At 34.7% G+C, this 19,429-nt stretch overlaps 1 protein-coding gene across 1 annotated transcript; it reads right to left on the reverse strand.

Moving 5' to 3' along the window:
• Window positions 1–558: 558 nt before the first annotated feature.
• Window positions 559–19,063, reverse strand: LOC110702872 (actin-related protein 4-like). The gene is made up of 20 exons (XM_021880619.1): window positions 18,924–19,063; window positions 17,903–17,994; window positions 15,978–16,154; window positions 15,628–15,701; window positions 14,470–14,550; window positions 11,100–11,160; window positions 10,931–10,980; window positions 10,741–10,795; window positions 9,682–9,759; window positions 9,550–9,603; window positions 9,305–9,358; window positions 9,138–9,198; window positions 7,889–7,940; window positions 6,536–6,602; window positions 5,239–5,301; window positions 4,506–4,568; window positions 3,416–3,478; window positions 1,748–1,812; window positions 994–1,062; window positions 559–878 (listed from the first exon to the last, which is right to left on the reverse strand). The coding sequence occupies exons 1-20, from the start codon at window positions 18,934–18,936 to the stop codon at window positions 833–835; spliced, it is 1,338 nt and encodes a 445-aa protein (XP_021736311.1). The 5' UTR covers window positions 18,937–19,063; the 3' UTR covers window positions 559–832.
• Window positions 19,064–19,429: the final 366 nt, after the last annotated feature.

The raw sequence follows: 19,429 nt of genomic DNA on the forward strand, positions 1-19,429 counted from the left end.
TTTGTAATAGAGCTTACTTTGGAAAAAATATACTTAGGAGTTAGGACACAGGAAACTCTTGTGAAGTTGATTTCTGTTCAATGTGATGTAGACCTTTTCATTATTTTATTTTATTTTTATTTCTCACCTCACGCTTAAAATCTCTTAGTATGCATGTCCAAATTTAATGCGGAGTAAAAATACTTTGACATTTGAGGATAGGTGAATTCTAATCTAAACGAAAGGGTCTCTCCTTCCTAGGCAGGTTCCTGAGCATAGGTGAATGCATTCCCCATGCAACTATCAAATATGACAATAAAAGACACCATACCACATTCCTGATCATATTAATCAATTTTGGGTGAAAGCTAAAATTTACATTTTCTAATTGGGGTGGCATTACACTCTATTGTAAGCTCTATCCATGTCTAGTACAATAGCTATTCATCCCTCCTGCCTGTACTTAAAACATAAATGATGGAAGATCTTGCAGGCAGCAGTCCGAATACAATATTATCTTCAATGCCAAAGGTAGACGCCTATGCCTATCAAGTATTAACATTAAGCAAAATCAAACCATGCAGTCAAGTGCAATGCACAAACTTCTCTTGATAAAAGTCAATAGACGTTGCAGGACAAGATTCTAGATTGTGCATTCATTTCTAATGAATATACGAAGTATAACTCATGTTACAGCAACGGTCCAACTACAGTTGTGTATAAATTCCTGCAATGTTACACGTGACCTAAATGTTATCAAGAATAAGTGAACTAGCACATCCAATTCATGAACTATAATGACAGTAAATTTATCTTGCCATTTCAGATGCAATACAGCTAAGCGGCTGCCTTCTCAAGGACATTTTCTCTGAATATAAGAAGCTCCGTGCTCTTCATATCTGCACACCCAAGCACAGGCGTAAGATAGAAAGATGACGTGTGATATGACAAATAGTAATTAGCCAAGGATTCAAAGATCTGCAGCTGGAAAAGGAGGATAAAGAACAGTCTTACTCAGCCTTGGAGAACCACATTTGCTGGAAAGAACCAAGAGATGCCAGTATACTTCCTCCTATCCAAACACTGGAAAATATTCCCGTGAGTTGATGTAACAACATATTCACATAAAAGTCACTTAAGACACTTTAGCAACTTAGGAAAAGGAAAGAAATCTGAAATAATAAGTGCAGGGACAAACATGCTATGCCTGCATGCTAATTCACACAACTAAAATTTAACAGCAAGCATAAAACACAAGGTGCTTGACAAGGGGATCCCGAGACATTAGAAGAGCAACAAGGTGCTGGACAACAGTACAATCAAGTAATAAAACATGTCGAAGTTATTCCAACAATTTTATTCCACAACAAAACCTCATTCTATTAATAATCTTTGTCCATTGTCAGCGATCAACCCTAGCTTATAGCAGGAAAACAAACATTTGCTAGCATGGAAAGGAACTTTTCTACAGCTATGTGCCTATGTTTCAATGACACCAAGAAATTTATAAACTTACACGTACAAGGACAAATACAGTTATAACCCTATAAGCCTTGGAGGGATTGAGTAACCCAACAAAAGAACCAAATTCTATAAATAATCCACCGGTATGATAATGTTAACAGGCTAGTAAAAGTCATAATTGCTTTAATATCGTTTTACAATGACAGAACAATGATCCCCCATCTTTACTCCATGGGAGCTGTACAATTGCACGGAACAGTAGGCATCGGAGAACAAGAGCAGATTGAAATAAGAATCAACTCACCTAAACCTTCTTTCAGTAGCATTTCCACTAGCCAAAACCTTTACTCTGGCAGCTTGAGGCGACTCCTGCACAATAAGCACTAATTACTACACACAAGCTTACAACTGGAAGTCATGTTCACCTTGATGATTTAGTGACAATGAAAAAAATAGTCTTGACATATTCAAGGCTGTGATATGATTGATTTAATAACACAAATGAACTCCCAACACGTGTTTCCAACTGTTTTTGACAAGACCTGTCAAATAAGTTAAAACAAAATCCCTAACAAAGGTGGTAGAATTCAAACCAAATTAGTACCTACTTTCACCTTCAGACTCCCAAGACTATTCATCGACCAGGTCTATCTCCCGGAGGCGGAGAGAAAGGAAAACCCTAATTACCACTCTACTGATTTTCCCTGTTATTTCGTCCAATTCCGACAATTATTGACTCACCCTAATTTTTTACTTTTCTATCATTAAAAAAGGATTTTTTGACTTTTATCACCCAAAAAAAACACGAAATTGTTTTTTAAAACCAAAACTTCTAAAACTTTTATTTTACTACCAAAAAAATTCTAAAAATTGTTTTTACCACCTACCGTCAAGAAAACCGTTAAATCTAACGGTTTTAAAAAATATTCTTCGATTTTCGTGTGCAAAACATGTTCTTTATAGGTTTAAGGGGGCATTTTGGCCCTATGAGCCCAATTTGAGGTTAGAATCGACAAAAAATGATCGGAAATGCCTCGTTTTGCGTGTTTCACGCAAATTGAGGTATTTTTAAGTAGGAAAAACGAGCCATTTACAATCATTTTTTGTAAATTCTGACCTCAAATTGGACTCGTAGGGCCAAAATGCCCACCAAAACCCCTAAATACCATGTTTTTGGCATGAAAATCGAAGAATTAAAAAAATTCAGTTAGGTTTATCGATTTTTTTGACGGCAGGTGGTTAAAAAAAAAAAAATTTATTTATTTTTTGGTGGTAAAATAAAAGTTTTAGAACTTTTGGTGGTAAAAAACAATTTCGTGATTTTTTTTTTATGGTAAAAGTCAAGAAAACCTTAAAAAATCTGATTTGCAGGTCCTTCACGTTCAAGGCCTCAACGGAGAGGGGTTCTTCAGAAATCTGTCCCCAACTTTCTCCATACTCCTAAATATCAGGTTTGTAAATTCTTTTGAGGACTCAATTGCATCACTGTCCTTTTAGATTGGAGCCCTTCTCCAGCTTATTTTAAGGTGCCTTGTGCAATTATGAATGCTGGTAGGTCAAGGGGGGACTTTGCTTGCATGTGGTTTGGTACCTTATTATTGAACACATATACTTCCTCTCCATAACTCTAGTTTGCAGGGTCTGTTCAAGATGCTGGTAGCTACCATTGCCACCCTGAGTTTCCTAGCCATACTTTTTCTATTTTTAAATTGCAGGAGATCTATCGATTTATATTTGTCAATGATGGTTTTATTTGGATCAACACTTTTTAAAAGGGTTATGGCTCTGGTGGATGCGATTGAGAAACGTGATAATGTACACACTTCCTTGTGGCTTTAGGATCTGTACAGCAGTTTGAAATTCAGGTTGCTGGATGATTCTAATGTTTGCAGGTTTGGGGTTTGATCGTCCAGTAAATATCCTGAATTATAATCTGCATTTAATACAAGTTTAGGCAATACAGTTTTTGTACCTCTAAAAGGTCTTTCTCTAGACGTTCTTTCAGTTGTTGCATTGACGCTGTACCTCCAGCAAGCTGCAAAGAAAAGGAAATCAATATTTAGAGTACAACATACACATGCTGATTCACATTAACAAGTGTCATGGATGTTATGTGACAATCGTGATGAAATTTCGCAGAAACCAAGGAAAATAATCTACTGTATAAAAAACCCAGTGCACCATGTGACTTAATGCAAAGAAATGATAACGATTGGCAGCCCAATTCCGGTCTAGGTTCAGTAGAAGGTCCAGATTTAATGCATGACCCACCCTGACACTTCAGGCCAGTAATTGAGGCAGGAACATATTTATAGTATGTCAGAATCTTTAGTGTTGGGCCTGGCAGACAAGTCCAGCTCAGAAGGTCAGGATACATTATGAGATAGCAGGACTGGCAGCCCAGCAAAGGGTCTATTACTTAGTGTGGAGCAGTCCCAACCAGTGTCTCAACAAATCAACCCTGCCTGCTGTCCTTAAAGTTTTTGAAAATATTTTGTAAATTTCAAATTGTCTCTTCTGCTCATACACTAATAAAATTGAAGACACATTAGAATGATTAGAGTAACAGAAACAAAGTCGAGCTTATGTAGTGTGATGTATTCTCACGTTATGGCAGACAAATTTGACTGAACACATCCTGCTAATTGAAAGTAGACAGGTTTCAGATAATCACAGGAGATGAAGAAAGGGGAAAATTAGGCCAACTACACAGCAGGATAAGAGAATGCTCACATAACACATCATATTTAACAATAGCAATGATATTAGAACATAATAACAGCTCCTAATTTATTATTATTATTAAAAAAATAATAATTAAAAAAAAAAAAAAAAAAAAAAAGGATAACTCAGGTACTTAAGATAACAAGTTTGTGTCTTTATGTGACTTGAGCAGATAAGGGATGTGATGAGGAAGTGTTTCAAACAGGTGCAAAATTAGAGAGTCAGTAACTTTTCTGTGAGAAAGATAAACTACTTTTTAAAAAGTCTATTAAAGTGTGCAAGGCCAGCCACATACATAATAAAAACACAAAAGGAAGTGTATAGCATTCGAAAATTACCAATATACTACTGAAAAGTTCTCTTCGGATGTCAACGTCACACTTATTTATGCTTTCAATAACCTGCATTGAATATCAAAGCCATGAATATTTACTAAGTATGAAAAATCTTAAGTAACACTAAATTTCTCAGGTATTTGAAGATATTTCCATCGGAGTCCTACCAAAAAGTAGAAATGGAATACATTAAAAAAAATTAGTACAAGGATCTCAGTCCCATTCAATAATAAAGTGTAACAATGCTTGACCACTCTTCTAAGTTTAAAATCTACAACTATTACTTTAACTACTCATAAATTTTAAGGCCACTCTTCTAAGTTTAAAATCTACAACTATTACTTTAACTACTCATAAATTTTAAGGCCACCATTTTCCCACAAAATGATTTCATGTGCTGAAATGTGCAATTTTTCTCCAATTTTATATTCTGATATTCAAATAACCCAAGCAAATTTTAAATGTACAACACTGTTTCATTTCATCCTTCAGCCTAACCTATAGGGCAAGAAGCATCAAGTTTTTGAAGAATACATCTACTTGTGTAGTAACTTTCAAAGAATTGGAACAGAAATTTGAAATTTGTGTCTGATGCAAGCTATTAATTAAGAGGACGAATATTATAGTTTTCCACAGATAGAGTATTTATTTTCTTTTAATAGTAAGAGGAGTAACAAGAAAATCAGAGGAATTTGATGCCTGATTACCGATTGAAAAACAAAATTACAGAAATTACCATCTGAGGCAAACCACGGGCTGAAGCAGCAGTCTCTACATAACTCTCCATGCCAGGAATAGTCTGCAGACAAATAGGCAGACATTATATTAAATGAAAATTGTCACTAAGTTATTAACACAAGTTGAATACAAATAATATGGGGAATTAAAATAGACTACAGGAAGCAGAGTATGCAACACTTAGACATCATTAATCATAACCAGTAAAGAGAGAACTTGTAGAGGAAAAGTCACAAACAACAAGCAGAGACCATACAAAAGCATCAGGCTAGTTAAAGAAAATTTTCAATGAAAATTGAGTCAAAGATTGCCTAACTGCAGGATTAAGGGGCTATATTATTAAGATAATCTCACGACAATTTCTAAGACAGGACATGGATAGCTGTCGGTACAGGTGGAGAGTCTCTATGCTCTATTGGCAAAAACATTCTACGGCTTCTTTGGTTTTCTTTTTGTGAGTGCAGATAGTAACTAACTAATAAAAGAAGGTTTTGCAGTCAAAAACCACTTCAGTTAACTTATTTATTTGCGTTCATAACTCTACTTTGTAAGGCAACATTATGTTAAAAGTTAGTATAAAATAAGTTTTGCATTTTCTTCAATCAATCTTTCTTTTTGTGCGATTGTGCCCAGTGGTGGTTGGGCATCGTCAAAGTGGTAATCAAATTAGAATTATATCTCTCTCAATGTCCAGTATTGCTAATCTGATATTTTGCCCTGCTCAGAAGGGGTAAATCTGGCTTCTAAGTGTTGGGAATAATAATGGGGATGACTTTACCTATATCTCTCCATTTCTCTTCTTTAATAGGTTGAATCCTGATGTTCATTGTGTGTGTTGTGATTTGCTAATAGTTGGGGAACACGAGTACACGATGATGATGACAGTGTTGGGCAATAAAAGAATTCGATGGTGGGGTTTACGATGGTGTGGCTGGGTGGAGGGGGGGTAACACAGTAAGAGTGGTATGATTGGGAGGAAAGTATGATAATTGTGGGGGTGTAGCGGAAATTGGGGAATTGAAATCCCAGGGGATGGAAGGAGAGTGGAGTCTGTGTAGAGGTCTTTGTGGTAATTCTATTCTACAAATTCAAGAAAGGGTATTTGTGAGCCAAACATACACAGAATTAAGCCACTCCGCACCTTCGTTCTCATAGCCACCTAACAAACAGCCCCTAAGATAGCTAATGAACATAATTATGTCCTGAAATGATAATAAATGAACACTTGACAAAGAGAACCATACATATGATAGGAGCTTAAGGTCCACGAAAGCATCAAATCCAATAAACATTACCTGAACCAATGATGGGTTGAATAAAACATCAGGAGTCTTGAACCTATCTGATCCAATTTCAATTGTCCTGCGATGTTTACACAGTTAATAAGCATGCATGACCATCATTGATATAATTTACTGTACAGAGTCTATGAGTATACTGGTTCAAATGAATAATATACAGCCAGACTAACACTGTTTCCATCTAAAAAAATGTCACATGGTTTCATCCCCTCAAAATAAAAGAATCAGCATGATTTTTTTTTTTTTATAGGAATTTTGTATCGAAAAAAAAAATATATATATATATACTTCAAAATTCCAGGTGAAAGAGAAGGGGGGGAAGAGCTCTAATTTCCCAATACATCAGTGAGGGGCATGCTGGGGAATGCCAAATGAGTGAGAGATCAAAGATACCCTAAATACACCACTCTCCCATAGAGTACTTAAACAAAACTTCCAGCCACGGACAATCCAATCATTCCACTCCAGCCAAATCACCTAAATAAGGGCCAAATCTGCAGCCTTCCACATTATCTTATGCCTCTTTGCCTTCCAAACAGCATATGATTTCATTAATGTATCTGATTACAATCCAAAGGACCAATCCAATGAGTCCAAACAATTCCAAATAACCTCTAAAAACATAGTACGATAATGCAAAAAAAAATGCGTCTTCACTAGCAAGATGCCAAGAAATAGCAAATAAGAGAAAGGTGTTGTGTAGTCTCCAAGTATGGAGCTTTTCCATACTCACCACCCAGGCTAAAACTTTCACTCACTTAAGAACTTTGGCCCTCAGTATGTATGTAGGAAGAGGGAAGGAATATTTTGGTGAATTATAAAGGTGATAGTATTAGAGCAACAGATAAAGAGTCAGCCAACCCTACCTTCCAACTCCAATCCATTTGGAATAACCCATTTATGTTCTGAGTCACATCATGCCACAGTGACTCATGTTCAAGACGAAAATACCACAACCACTTACCAAACAGAGCAAATAATTTAGAATCTAAAGCCCCAGTCCTTTTTCCAACTATACAATTTTCTTGAAATTCTCAGGACAACAGAAGGTATCTGACGCAAACCCAAATAGCTAAATGGTTAACTCTGGATCTCACACCCCACTATAGCAGCAAACTCCCCAATTACACTTCAGTTCCTCCATCTTGAGAAGAATTTCTACGTGGGCTATATTAATTTATACATATTAAGATGAAAAGCTCTCATCAGTATATTTTTGTAAATTATACAAATACATAATGAAGAATAATAATCACAGAGAAAACAACTATGCTTATGCAAAAGGTAATCTCCAACTATAAGCATATGATGAATGAGTTAATTCTTAACAGCTTGCTAACAACTTACTGTCCATCAGGAAGCTCATATGGCGTCATAGGAATATTTGAGTATGAAGTTTCTGTAACAACATCAGCAAAATCAGATAATTTTAAAAGACAGTAAAAGAGGGGGGAAAGCTTAATTGTTTCTGGGATCATTATAATTCAAAGATGATACCCAAAACTATGCAATAAAAGCAGAATGAACTATGTAAAAAAACTATTTAAATCTTAAACCAGTCAAAAGAAGCAGAATGAATACACTATATAAACAATAATAACCAATCCCTATTCCTTAATAAATTCTTTAAATGCACAAATATTTCATTGCATTGGTATTTCAAATTAATGGATTACATGGGATTTTGAAAGTTGGTTCAAGTAGAAATAATTGAATGGAAGGGGTAACACAGTAAAAGCAAATATTTGTAAAGAACGCGATAAAAGAGAATTAATATGTATTTGTCACTTGTACAAGAATAACCATTTGCAGGTACTAATGAGAATCTAATCACAGATACTTCAAATGATCTTCATTACACCAACAGTATATTTCAAACCACACAAAAAATGGGTGAAAAAATTATGATATACCTCCAAAGTAAGAGACAGAATATGTAATTATCTTTGAAATAAACATTCTGTACTCTGTGTTAATCAGACATGGAGAGATTAACTCAAATGACTCGTGCAAAATTTCATGTTTTTGGCTGGTGTATCAAGTGTCTATACTCTATACCCATCACCCATATTAAACTATTGATGATAGGACACCTTAAAACCAAACACATGATCAACATGGCCATCAATCTTACAGTTTTATACCTCTTGTATAGCAAAAAACATAAAAGAAAGCCTGATGGAACTAATAAAAACAGTCAAGAAATCATCCTTTGAAACTAAAAAGAATAAAAGGATCATATGCAGCATTAATCTAGAAGAGCATAGTAGATTATTCAACCACAGATATCAACCAGCTATTGAGTGCTCGGGTTCCAAAAAAAATAGCAGACACCAGTGAACAAAAATTAGTCAATATACTAAAAGAGATTGACACATGGAAAAAAAGTATCAGTTCATTCCTATATTCCAAGAAAGCTCATATATCTATTTGCAAAACATGATCCAAAAAAATGCTTAACGAGGACAAAGAATTAGAGCTTAGTAAAGAAAGTTGGACATAAACAAAACCAAATCTGTACAATAGTCTACATTTTCCAAACAAAAAACAGCAAATAATAAAGAAATGAGAGAAAGAATGGGAAAGAAACACAAACCATCATAAGGTGTATCAGGTGCACGACACACACACTCTTTAATGTCACTGGCGATAACCCTCTGTAAAACAAAAGATTCTTAAAGCATTCAATGATACAAAATCAAGAAGAGAAAAAAAAAAAAAAAAAAAAAAAAAAAAAAAAAAAAAAGTGCAACTTTATCATACCTGACAGTAGAGCCTGTAACTTTCTGTCGTATTTGGAAAATCAAGATCAACAGTCTGTATGGTTCCAACATGAAGAGAAAGTAGTAAATAAAACTTTTTTTTTTTTAAATATTTAAATTAATGCCTAATTGAAGTCAAGTTCAAATAACTCAGTTGTCATGCAATAATACGGATGACACATAGTGAAAGTGTACATCCAAGTAAAATCATAGGCTGGGCAGGGAAGGTCAAGCAGTGACAAATACCTGAAATTCCCCAGGACGTATCTCCTTTCTTTTAAAAGAATACCTAGGCTTGATCTGTCAAATTGGATACAAATAAAATGAGACATGCTCAAATCATGAAAAAAGACACAAAAGTCATTCCTTGAATCTTACAATGATGCCTTTGCTCTCCAAGCTTTTTGTCAAGCAGTCAGTGAGAAATTCTCCTCCGATTGGTGAAGTCAATACAGCCTAAATGAGATTACAGATAGGATATAATGGCAAAAAAGAACCAAAGGGAAAGTTTAATACTCAGTACACAAACTAAAATATAATATTTCAATTAGTGTCGGTTATATATTATTCAGAACACCTGGCTGGACACAGAAAATTAAACACATATATAGCTTTCCACGCCATTGATGTACACAAACTCCTATAGAGGCTAAGTTTTCCATTTTGAAAGAGAGGAAACTTGGGCCAACCCGCTTCATTAGATGACCAGAAATTTCTTTCCCTTTATAATTTATTTTGAGTCTTAAATCAAACCTTTTGTCTAACAATGTATTTATATCAACTAAACAACTCTTATACCTTCATCCAAAAATTTTTGATAATAGCATACCAAAGTACTTAAGATTCTTAGTCAAATAGCAGTTTAATTCAGTTTTTGAATTTCTAACTTTCCATATAGGCCCCGTTTGGTTTGATGCAAAATGTTTTCATGGAAAATGATTTTCCCAATTTTTCTCATTTTCCTTTGTTTGATTTGTGAAGGTGTGGAAAACAATGTTACCAATAGTGGGAAATTGCATCCTTAATGGTGGAAAACAATTTCTTTTATAAAACAAGGAAAGCTACATTTTCCATCCCTCCTTCTTACCTCCTTTTTTACTTTCCTCTACTCCATCATCACATTTCCACCCCTATCTTTAATTTCTCTATAACTTTTCTTGATGGAACCAAACAAAGGAAAACTAATTTGCAACTGTGATTTTCCTTGAAAATGTGTTTTCTATGAAAACTAATTTTTCATTGAAAGTGTTTTACACCAAACCAAACTGGGCCATAGTGTTTCTTCGATTTCCATTTCTAATTAGATCCAAGCAACAAGCACAAACAATTAAAGATATAGTCTTCACCATATACCCATACTTGAAATCATGCTAAAAGTTCTTAGTACCTTAATCAACAGCCAAGGAAATCAACTATGCTCAAACTGACAAGGTTTACCTTTTGAAGAACATAACCATCATGCACTGGGGCAACAGTGGTTGAACCTCCTCCACTGTAAAGGTCAACAGTTAGCAGTTATAAGCTGAACTACAGTACGAACAAAAGTCTTATAACAAAAAATCATCTTTACAAAATCAGAGAAGCTACAATAATAATACTTTAAATGTAGCTACTTCCAAACTTCTACCTGTCAACTACTAGAGAGGTTGCTCGTCCTGATGCAAATGAGGTAAGAACCTAGCAATGAAGATAAATCAATACATCAAAGAACCCAAAAAAAACATGGCAGATTTTAAATGATACAATACCATCAATATTCAGGTGTACTAAGAAAAAATAAAAATAAAAAGGCATACTGCATTCTTGGCCAAAAATAAAGCTGGAACTTTGTATTTTTCAAACATCAGCTCTGCCGCCCTGTTAAATGCACAACTTGTTAGAATTTGACACAACCACATAAAACATAACTCATACAATACTTGTGCCATGTTGTATATCAGAAAATGAGTTAGTCCCAATAAAGTAGAAGCAGATAACATCATGCTTGTCACAAGCATTCTAAACCTTTCACTAAATCTTACAAATGCAAAGTGAAGCTCTATCGCACTCAAAGAGATCAAAGACAAGAATCAAACATGGATCCTGTGAATCTGTGATACTGCCAATGGTAATGTCTTGGGAGGTCAAAATATACACAACTTTACCACTAACAAAAAGAGAAGCCAGGGAGACTCTTTTCTGAAAACCCACTCAATTACATTTTGAAAGAGATATCATGACTTTAAAACCAGTGAAAACTGACTGAAAAGGGTGAAATCAAGCAGGAAATATATCATGCCATAATAATAGTAACACTACTTATATACAAAGTATAATTATGAGATTAATGACACACAGGAGTGGTTATAGTGAAAGTTTTTTTGGTAGTAGTTACAGCACAACAATGACAATAATGAGTAATGACAGTATTAGTGATGGTAACAGCAATTGATCCACTGTAAACTAAAAAGTATAATCTTCCACAATATATAGCTTCAAAAATAAAACCCTTATAAGCTAAATGGTCCTCCAATAGTAAAAAGAAAACAACCTAATTTGTTTTTCACAACCTAAGAATGACAACCATGAAATTAAAACAAGGTTGCTGCATAATTGGAAGATGGGCTCAACTTCCCAACCACAAAAGCCATTCACTGCAGAGAGAACTGACATTGATGAATTTACAATCCTTTTACAATATATATGATGCAGCTACTAGAGCCTGTACTAAAGGTCTTTGAAAGTGGAAGGTAATTTGGGCACTCAAGGGGCAAAGGCCCAAAGGTAAATTTCTTTGTCCTTGCTACAGGAAGAACAATCTTGCTTGGAATAATAAAAAAACCTTTTAAATTAATTTTTTTTGTTATTGTGGGGAAGCACCCTTTAAAGTTTATTCATCTTCTTTTTTTTTTTTTTTTTTTTTTTTTTTGCCTAAAACCACGTATTATGTCACTTTTTTTTTTGTTTTACCTCCAAAATCTCTTTACTTTGTTTTTCCTTCCCATGTTTCTATTAATTTTCTTTCTTTACTTTGTCATATACTTCTGATGAACCTCATTCAGTTCACAGCATGAAAAAAAAAAAAAAAAAAGAAGGAACCAAGGTCATGGCCTTTAGTACAGAATAATAAAGTTAAAGAACAAGATAAACTATTGTGATAAACCACAAATGTGCGGTGTCATAAACTAGGCTCACTGGGAGGTGCCCTGTGAAGGAGGCTCAGAAGCATAGATAGAATTAACAAGTGGAGAGATAATTTTATGAACAAGTACATGAAGACACAAACCTTTTCTTTTTAGTACGACCTTATTTCCTGCTGTTAAGCAATATGCTGTTAAACTGGCTAGGGTATAACAAAAGAGCTGCACTCTAAGGTGAGAAATTTGCATGGTTTAATTGACAAAGGAAATGGAAGGACTTAGGTGACTGTTCATACTGTTTATGACAATAGGTCAAACAGAATTGGAAGTTTTCGAAGATGGGAGCCGAAACTGATGTCCTTTGAGGAAAAGTATCTTCGCTCTCTAGGTTTCCAGCTTCACTAAAACTTTATAGGTGGCCTTGACCATATAATATACCCTTCTTGATTTACGCCAAGCATATTTGTAAACGAACTTCCTAGACTCAGTGAAGCCATAAAATCCTGACTAAAAATGTGCCTTAAAAGCATGAAGCATATTGGCAGCCTGACTGGTTGCATCAGACTTCTTTATGGCTGTTTACATAATTGCTACTCCAGCATCAAAGCATCAGTTTATACGTTTTCCTTTTCTGTCTGTCCCAGATTAGTTTACACACTTTCATAGCACTTAGAGCCCCCTTAAAAATAAAATAAAAGAAAGTAAAGGGCCACATTCTCCCTCCAATCTAAAATTTGCCCAACACCTATTTTCATCTACTCTATATTAAAAATACAAAGTAGATGGACATTGATTAAGATGTGTTTAAGTCGGGGTGGCTTAAATGGAGAGTGGCCATGGGAGTATTATGTGACCGGAGCATTCCCTTAAAGTTCAAGGGAAAATTCTACGGGACTACCATGACCAGACTAGTGTTGCTCTATGGTACAGAATGTTGGGTTCTAAGAAGAAGTACATCAAAAAGATGGAGATTACGGCAGTGCGCATGTTAAGGTGGATGTGCGGGAACGCTCTAAGAGATAGAATCAGAAATGAGGTTATTCGCAAGAAAGTGGGTGTGTCAGGCATTGTAGACAAAGTAAGGGAAAATCGCCTGCGTTGGTTTGGGCAGGTAAGACGGAGACCCGAGGGTGCACCGGTACGAAGAGTGGAAGAGTGGAACCACGGAGGGATTAAACAAGGGAGAGGGAGACCAAAAATGACTTGGTTGGAAAGAGTTAGAAAAGATATTAAATATATGGATTTGCATGAGGATGAGGCATTAGGTCGTAAGGAATTTTGTCGATGACTACACGGAATAATCACTTTTGGTTCATGTAGCCGACCTCACTTATGGGATTAAGGCTTTGATTGATTGATTTATATAAAAAAAAAAAATACCCCATATATGGCCCACAACAAAATCCTCTCATAACTTTTTTCCCAAAAAAGTGTGTAAACTTATCTGGAAGAGGGAGTAATATTTACCAAAAAAAAAAGAAAGATAAAAGAAAGCATAATCTTACTTAAATTGGAAAGGATTTGAACAGTGTTATGCATTTCTACTCTCATCCTCTCAAATTATAATAATAATAATAAACCCTTCTCTCTCTCTCTCTCTCTCTCTCTCTCTCTCTCTCTCTCTCTTCTCTCTCTCTCTCTCTCTTCTCTCTCCACCCCCTACCCCCCCCCCCCAACCCCCCCAAAAAAAATCCATCAAATAAATTAAAATATCCACTTTAGAATTTAAAAGCAAACAACATTCTTCCAATCACAAATAAGTTTACAGGATATCTAGATGAATTTTAAAACAAAAGACCATACTACTAGCGGTGAATTGGAGCTAAGGACCAGAAGTTATGCACATTGACCAACATAAAAGACAAAAAGAGCAACACTTAACCTATAAAGCAAACATACAATTCTTGACATGGAGGGAAGGGGGAATATTGTCACTCATCAGACACACCGTTTGCATTCAGCAGGATCTCTACATAAGATGTCCATGCAACCATATCACTATTATTACGATCTCTAAACACTAAGTCCATACATAGCTCAAGCTCACCTTTCTCTTTGCTGTTGATTATTTGCAGATGGCTCTGCAAGTAACATCGGGTGCTCTTTTGGATCAATCAGTAGACATTCCCTACAAGTGATATCAAATAGATCACAATGTGCCTTGTATAAATACATAGCTTAACTAGGAAATAAATCAGGCAAGGATCATACCATTGAAGAGGCTTATAAAGAGGATAAAGATCAAGATTATAAGCTATATATAGCTTTTTTTTTTTTCCAAAAACAATAGTTACATGGGTTAAAACAATAAAACTGAATAAATTTACATTAATATTTCTGAAACTCAAGCATATAAGCATAGGAAGTAAATCACTAAAGCACTGAATTTACAGATACAGAGAAATATAAGGATCGCAATATATATACAACCTTAATTGAATTTGTTCCTTACAAAATTTCTGTTAAAAATAAATAAATAACAAGACTTTTAGTAGAATTATTTATTGAATATAATTGGCCAAGTGAAGTGATTGCACGGAATAATCAAATTTGGTTCATGTAGCCGACCCCTCTTATGGGATTAAGGCTTTGTTTGATTGATTGATTGAATAGGCCAAGTGAAGTGATGAATTTTGTTTACATACATGCTCTAAGACATCCGAAGGTTTACCGAGTTTCCTCTAATCAATGGCAAAAAATTTATTGCCAAGGGATATTAGGGACTTCCCAATCACCTAAAAAAAAAAGATCAATCACTAGTACCTTAAGTAAGGTTCTCGGCATCGCAAAGATCCACTGTAATTCTAGAATGATCAAGTAACTTGCAAGATATTGCATCATGACACTATCAAATAGTGCAATTAACCTAGACTTTAAGCCTTTGGAATCAAGGCCTAATTTGCTTCAAGCAAGATGAGAAAAGTCTTTATATATGAAATGTGTACTGCGTTATATCATGACCTTGGTGATCATCTACACAAAACTAACAAAGAAAGTGACCGGCTACTCTCCTACAACCTCAATCAATAGTCGATATTCACATACAGCTCATTCAATAGAAACTAAGCCAGAAAATACAATAGTGAACATTTTTGAAGGCACAAAACTACATTCCCAGAGCATTATTACTATCATCACTTTCAACATTAGTATAATGTCCACTCCTTTCACATTAGAAACCAAGAAATTAAAACATTCCAATCACCTGAAACCGTGGTCCAATATGCTGTCAACGATATCCCAGTCTGCAATCACTCCGTCTTTAAAGGGAGATAAGACCTGATGCAGTAGAATACAAGATACCATAAGATTTTAAAAAAATCAAGAAATATATGGTTCATTTTTTAATATGCTAAATTAACCACAATGTTCCTTCTGCTACATTAGAATTTATTTTATAACAAGCAAGAAAGCAGGAAAGTGTTATCTTTCAATAATAATCCCTGTTCAGGTAATCTTACAGCCAGCATTCAATTATATCCTCCACAATCACAAAATAATGAGTAAGAAACCAGAAAGAGGACCTATAAGGGAAGAATTACATCAGTCACTTGCCTCCATATTATCACGACGAAATCCCAGGGATTGCGATCCGACATAAAATTTGCGTTTACTCTTTTCTTTCTCAGATTCAAAGGTTTTCACAGTACTGTTTGAATCAGGAGCTGAACCCAGGTTCTTTTCAGGGTTATCAGGAACATCAACCTCCATTTGATCAACTGCTCCAACCACCTTGATACATTAATGAAAAGAAAGAGGAGAAATTTAGATAAGTGAACCACTACACTTAACAACAAAGAGACAACTAAGATGCACAATCATGAACGTCACTGTTATTGTTACTTCGTCACCAAAACAATAATACTCTAATTCCTTAATGCATAAGTAAGGACTTGTAGAAGAAAAGCATCCATTATAAGACATAACCATAACTCATGAGAAGAATAAACCAATGACCAAGTTTTTTCATGCACTGGAGGAGAGAACATAAAATCTGTACAGTAATTACAAAGAGCCCAATATCAACTAAAGATAACAAGACGCCAGATTCTTTTTGTATAATGGAAATACCTGAGGTGGTGACACCTCTCATACAATTTACAGTTTTACACAGACTATTTGGGGAAATGATAACTGAACAAATCCATGCAGATGTGCATGAGGAATCCCATTTTGAGATCTTCACAAGGCATAAGCAACTGATAAACAAAATATTCTAGCCTATAACACTATGTTAATTACAAATAGGGGTCTTGAGGATATGCATGTTGGAGTGAGGTTTAATAAAAGCTGAAAATGAGCTTTGCCACACTCCAAGGGAAAAGCTGACCGTTAGGGCACACTTTGACGTTGACAAAACGGCAAAGGAAAGATGTTAATTAAAAGTTCGCCAGACTTGAACAAAACTGCCTAATAGGGTGCGAATTTAAGCAGAAAAAGTCCAGGAAAAAAACAAGTTTTCTTCTCTTTGATTCCTTTTGTAACAGCTTCCTTGATAATCTAAAATAAGGTTGACCTTTTGGCTTTTATAAGTAAATTCAAGAACAAATTCCTATTAATATGGGGATTTCAAACTCTATTTTCTCAAATTGATTTCTCTTAATGGCACTGACATCTCATGAATTTTGGTATCTCCTTGCTGCTACATAAACCATCTTCTTCAATATGTACTCAATGGCTCTCCATGAGAAATACACACAACATTGTTTATTCATCTTCTTCCTTTCTTCTTCTTTATTTCTTCCTTTGTGGGAATAAGATCATGTAACTCTAACCTCTCACCCAAAAAGTGTCTATGTGAGATCAGTGTGTAAACCTAAGGTAATGAATTGGCAAATACAATTGACTAATTGAGTACCCTAGTTGCGCTGAAATCTCATGTTCATAGTCCCTACTTGATGCGACATACCAATTTCAGTTCACCATTGTTTTGTTTAATTTTTTTCCTAGTATTAGCCTTGGAAAATCCTTCAATTCCAACAATGCTAGCATCCTATATGATAGGACTAAAGAGAGTAAATTAAAACCTAGTTTACCATCGTAGAGCTCCTATGTCCTATAGCTGTTGTAGCCCTGTAGGAGTAGATGAACGAGTGACAAGGAAAAGTTCTGCCAGTTCCTAAAGAAGGACTGTGAATGTTGTCCAATAGCCTAAAATCAGGCTCTAAAGATTCATGATGGAAAGGTAAAGAAGTTCCAAAAGTAATGCTCTGATTTGAAGAAGCCATCAACATTATACAACTTTTTAGTTAAACCCCTCTCACCATTTCCTAACTATATTTCTTTTGGAACAACATCCTAAACCAAAAACTTATCGATTTATATTAATTAGAATTGAAGGATAAAGTATCAAGTAGCATTCCTTAATTCAAGAAAAGCTACCAAAGCAGTACAAAAAACCTTAACATTTACTGGAATAATGACAAACAAGGGAACAAGAAGCACTCGAATTGGAACGAAGAATATGACGAAGCACTTACAGAAGGAAAGACAGCCTTGGGAGCATCTTCACCGGCATAGCCTGCCTTGCAGGTGTGAGAGCCCATGTCAATCACAATTGCTGATACTTCATCTATTTTGCAGATATAAACAAAAAAGGATTAGAAACTACACATCATTGGAAAAAATAAAATTTAATCTGCAATAAAGTTTTTGGAAAACCACCTCCACCCCAAAAAAAAGAAGAACATTTCAATCATCAACAAAATTCCTTTTTGATAAACAACTACAAAAATACAACTCTATTATAAAAGAATAAATGGGGGAACATAGACGAAGAAGTTCATGGAAAGTTCAAAATTTTATGATAAATAAAATGGTTTCATTCAGATTAGACGGATGTTCTTGAGTCCTGTACAGCTTCAGCTAATTTGCAGTTGAATTTTAACAAGAACAAAAAAAATGTAATTCATATTTATTAATAGACATATACACCAATCATCGACGAAATTCTTCTTGTGACTAACCGATAAAAGCATACAACTTTATCATAAAAAACTTAAAATAATAAAAAAGAAAAAATAAAAAGAAGTGAAACCGGGAAGTTCAGGGCAAGTTTGAATTTCAACAAAGATGGGTTCATTCAATTTACAGGGAACGTTCTTATACAACTATAATACAATTGTATTTCTAAAATCAAAGTTTCATTAAATAATAGCAAAATACCACCAGCTAATACATAAAATTCAACAATGTGACAAGAAATTTGAATTTTACTAAAAAATTGATCTGCAACCAATTGAAAAGAACAACATAGAACTAGAACATAAGTTAACTATCCCAACAATTTGTCCCTAAAATGTAGAAACAATGTACAATTGCAGTTATCAACTTCCAATTCAGCCGTAAACATAAAATCATAAACCCTAAAACCCTAGCAAAAAATAAAAACTTGAAAAAATCCATGAAAATTAACGATTCCAAAGAAGTGCATAAATGATGGAGAATTGAAGTAAATTTAGGGCGGAATACAAAGGAAAGAGAGGGAAAAAGTGAACTTACCGCCACCATACATGGTTGCGCCTTCTGTCTACGAATTGCGTAAATGGTGGTCTGGTAAGTTGGGGTTTTGGGAGGGAAGAGTTGATTTTTTTATTTTATTTTTTTTTATTTTATTTTTTTTAAACAAGGGAAGAGTTGATATGTGAAGTGAAAAGTGTTTTGTTTGAGTTTTTCGAATTTTGATGTAAATCCAAAAGTATTTGTTCTAAAAACTTACGAGTAGTGGTCTTAATAATGGAGCTCCTACATTGGATTTTTCCCCAATGTGAATCTAATTTTAAAAGAATTTTGTAAATTGGTTGCGTGACAAAACTATTTACCAAATTAAGTTTTTAGGGTAAAATGCTGTCTCGGGCAGCGTTTTATGCCCTGGTTTTCTAAAAAAAATTCAATTTGTAAGACACTGCCCCATACAGTGTTTTACCTATTGACATTTTTTTAAAAAAAAAATTGTAACCTGTTAAGCTGAAAATATGAAGAAAAAAAATTAAAATAAGGTAAAACGC

This window comes from Chenopodium quinoa, unplaced genomic scaffold, assembly GCF_001683475.1.
Source record: "Chenopodium quinoa cultivar QQ74 unplaced genomic scaffold, ASM168347v1, whole genome shotgun sequence".
NCBI classification, from domain to species: domain Eukaryota; kingdom Viridiplantae; phylum Streptophyta; class Magnoliopsida; order Caryophyllales; family Amaranthaceae; genus Chenopodium; species Chenopodium quinoa.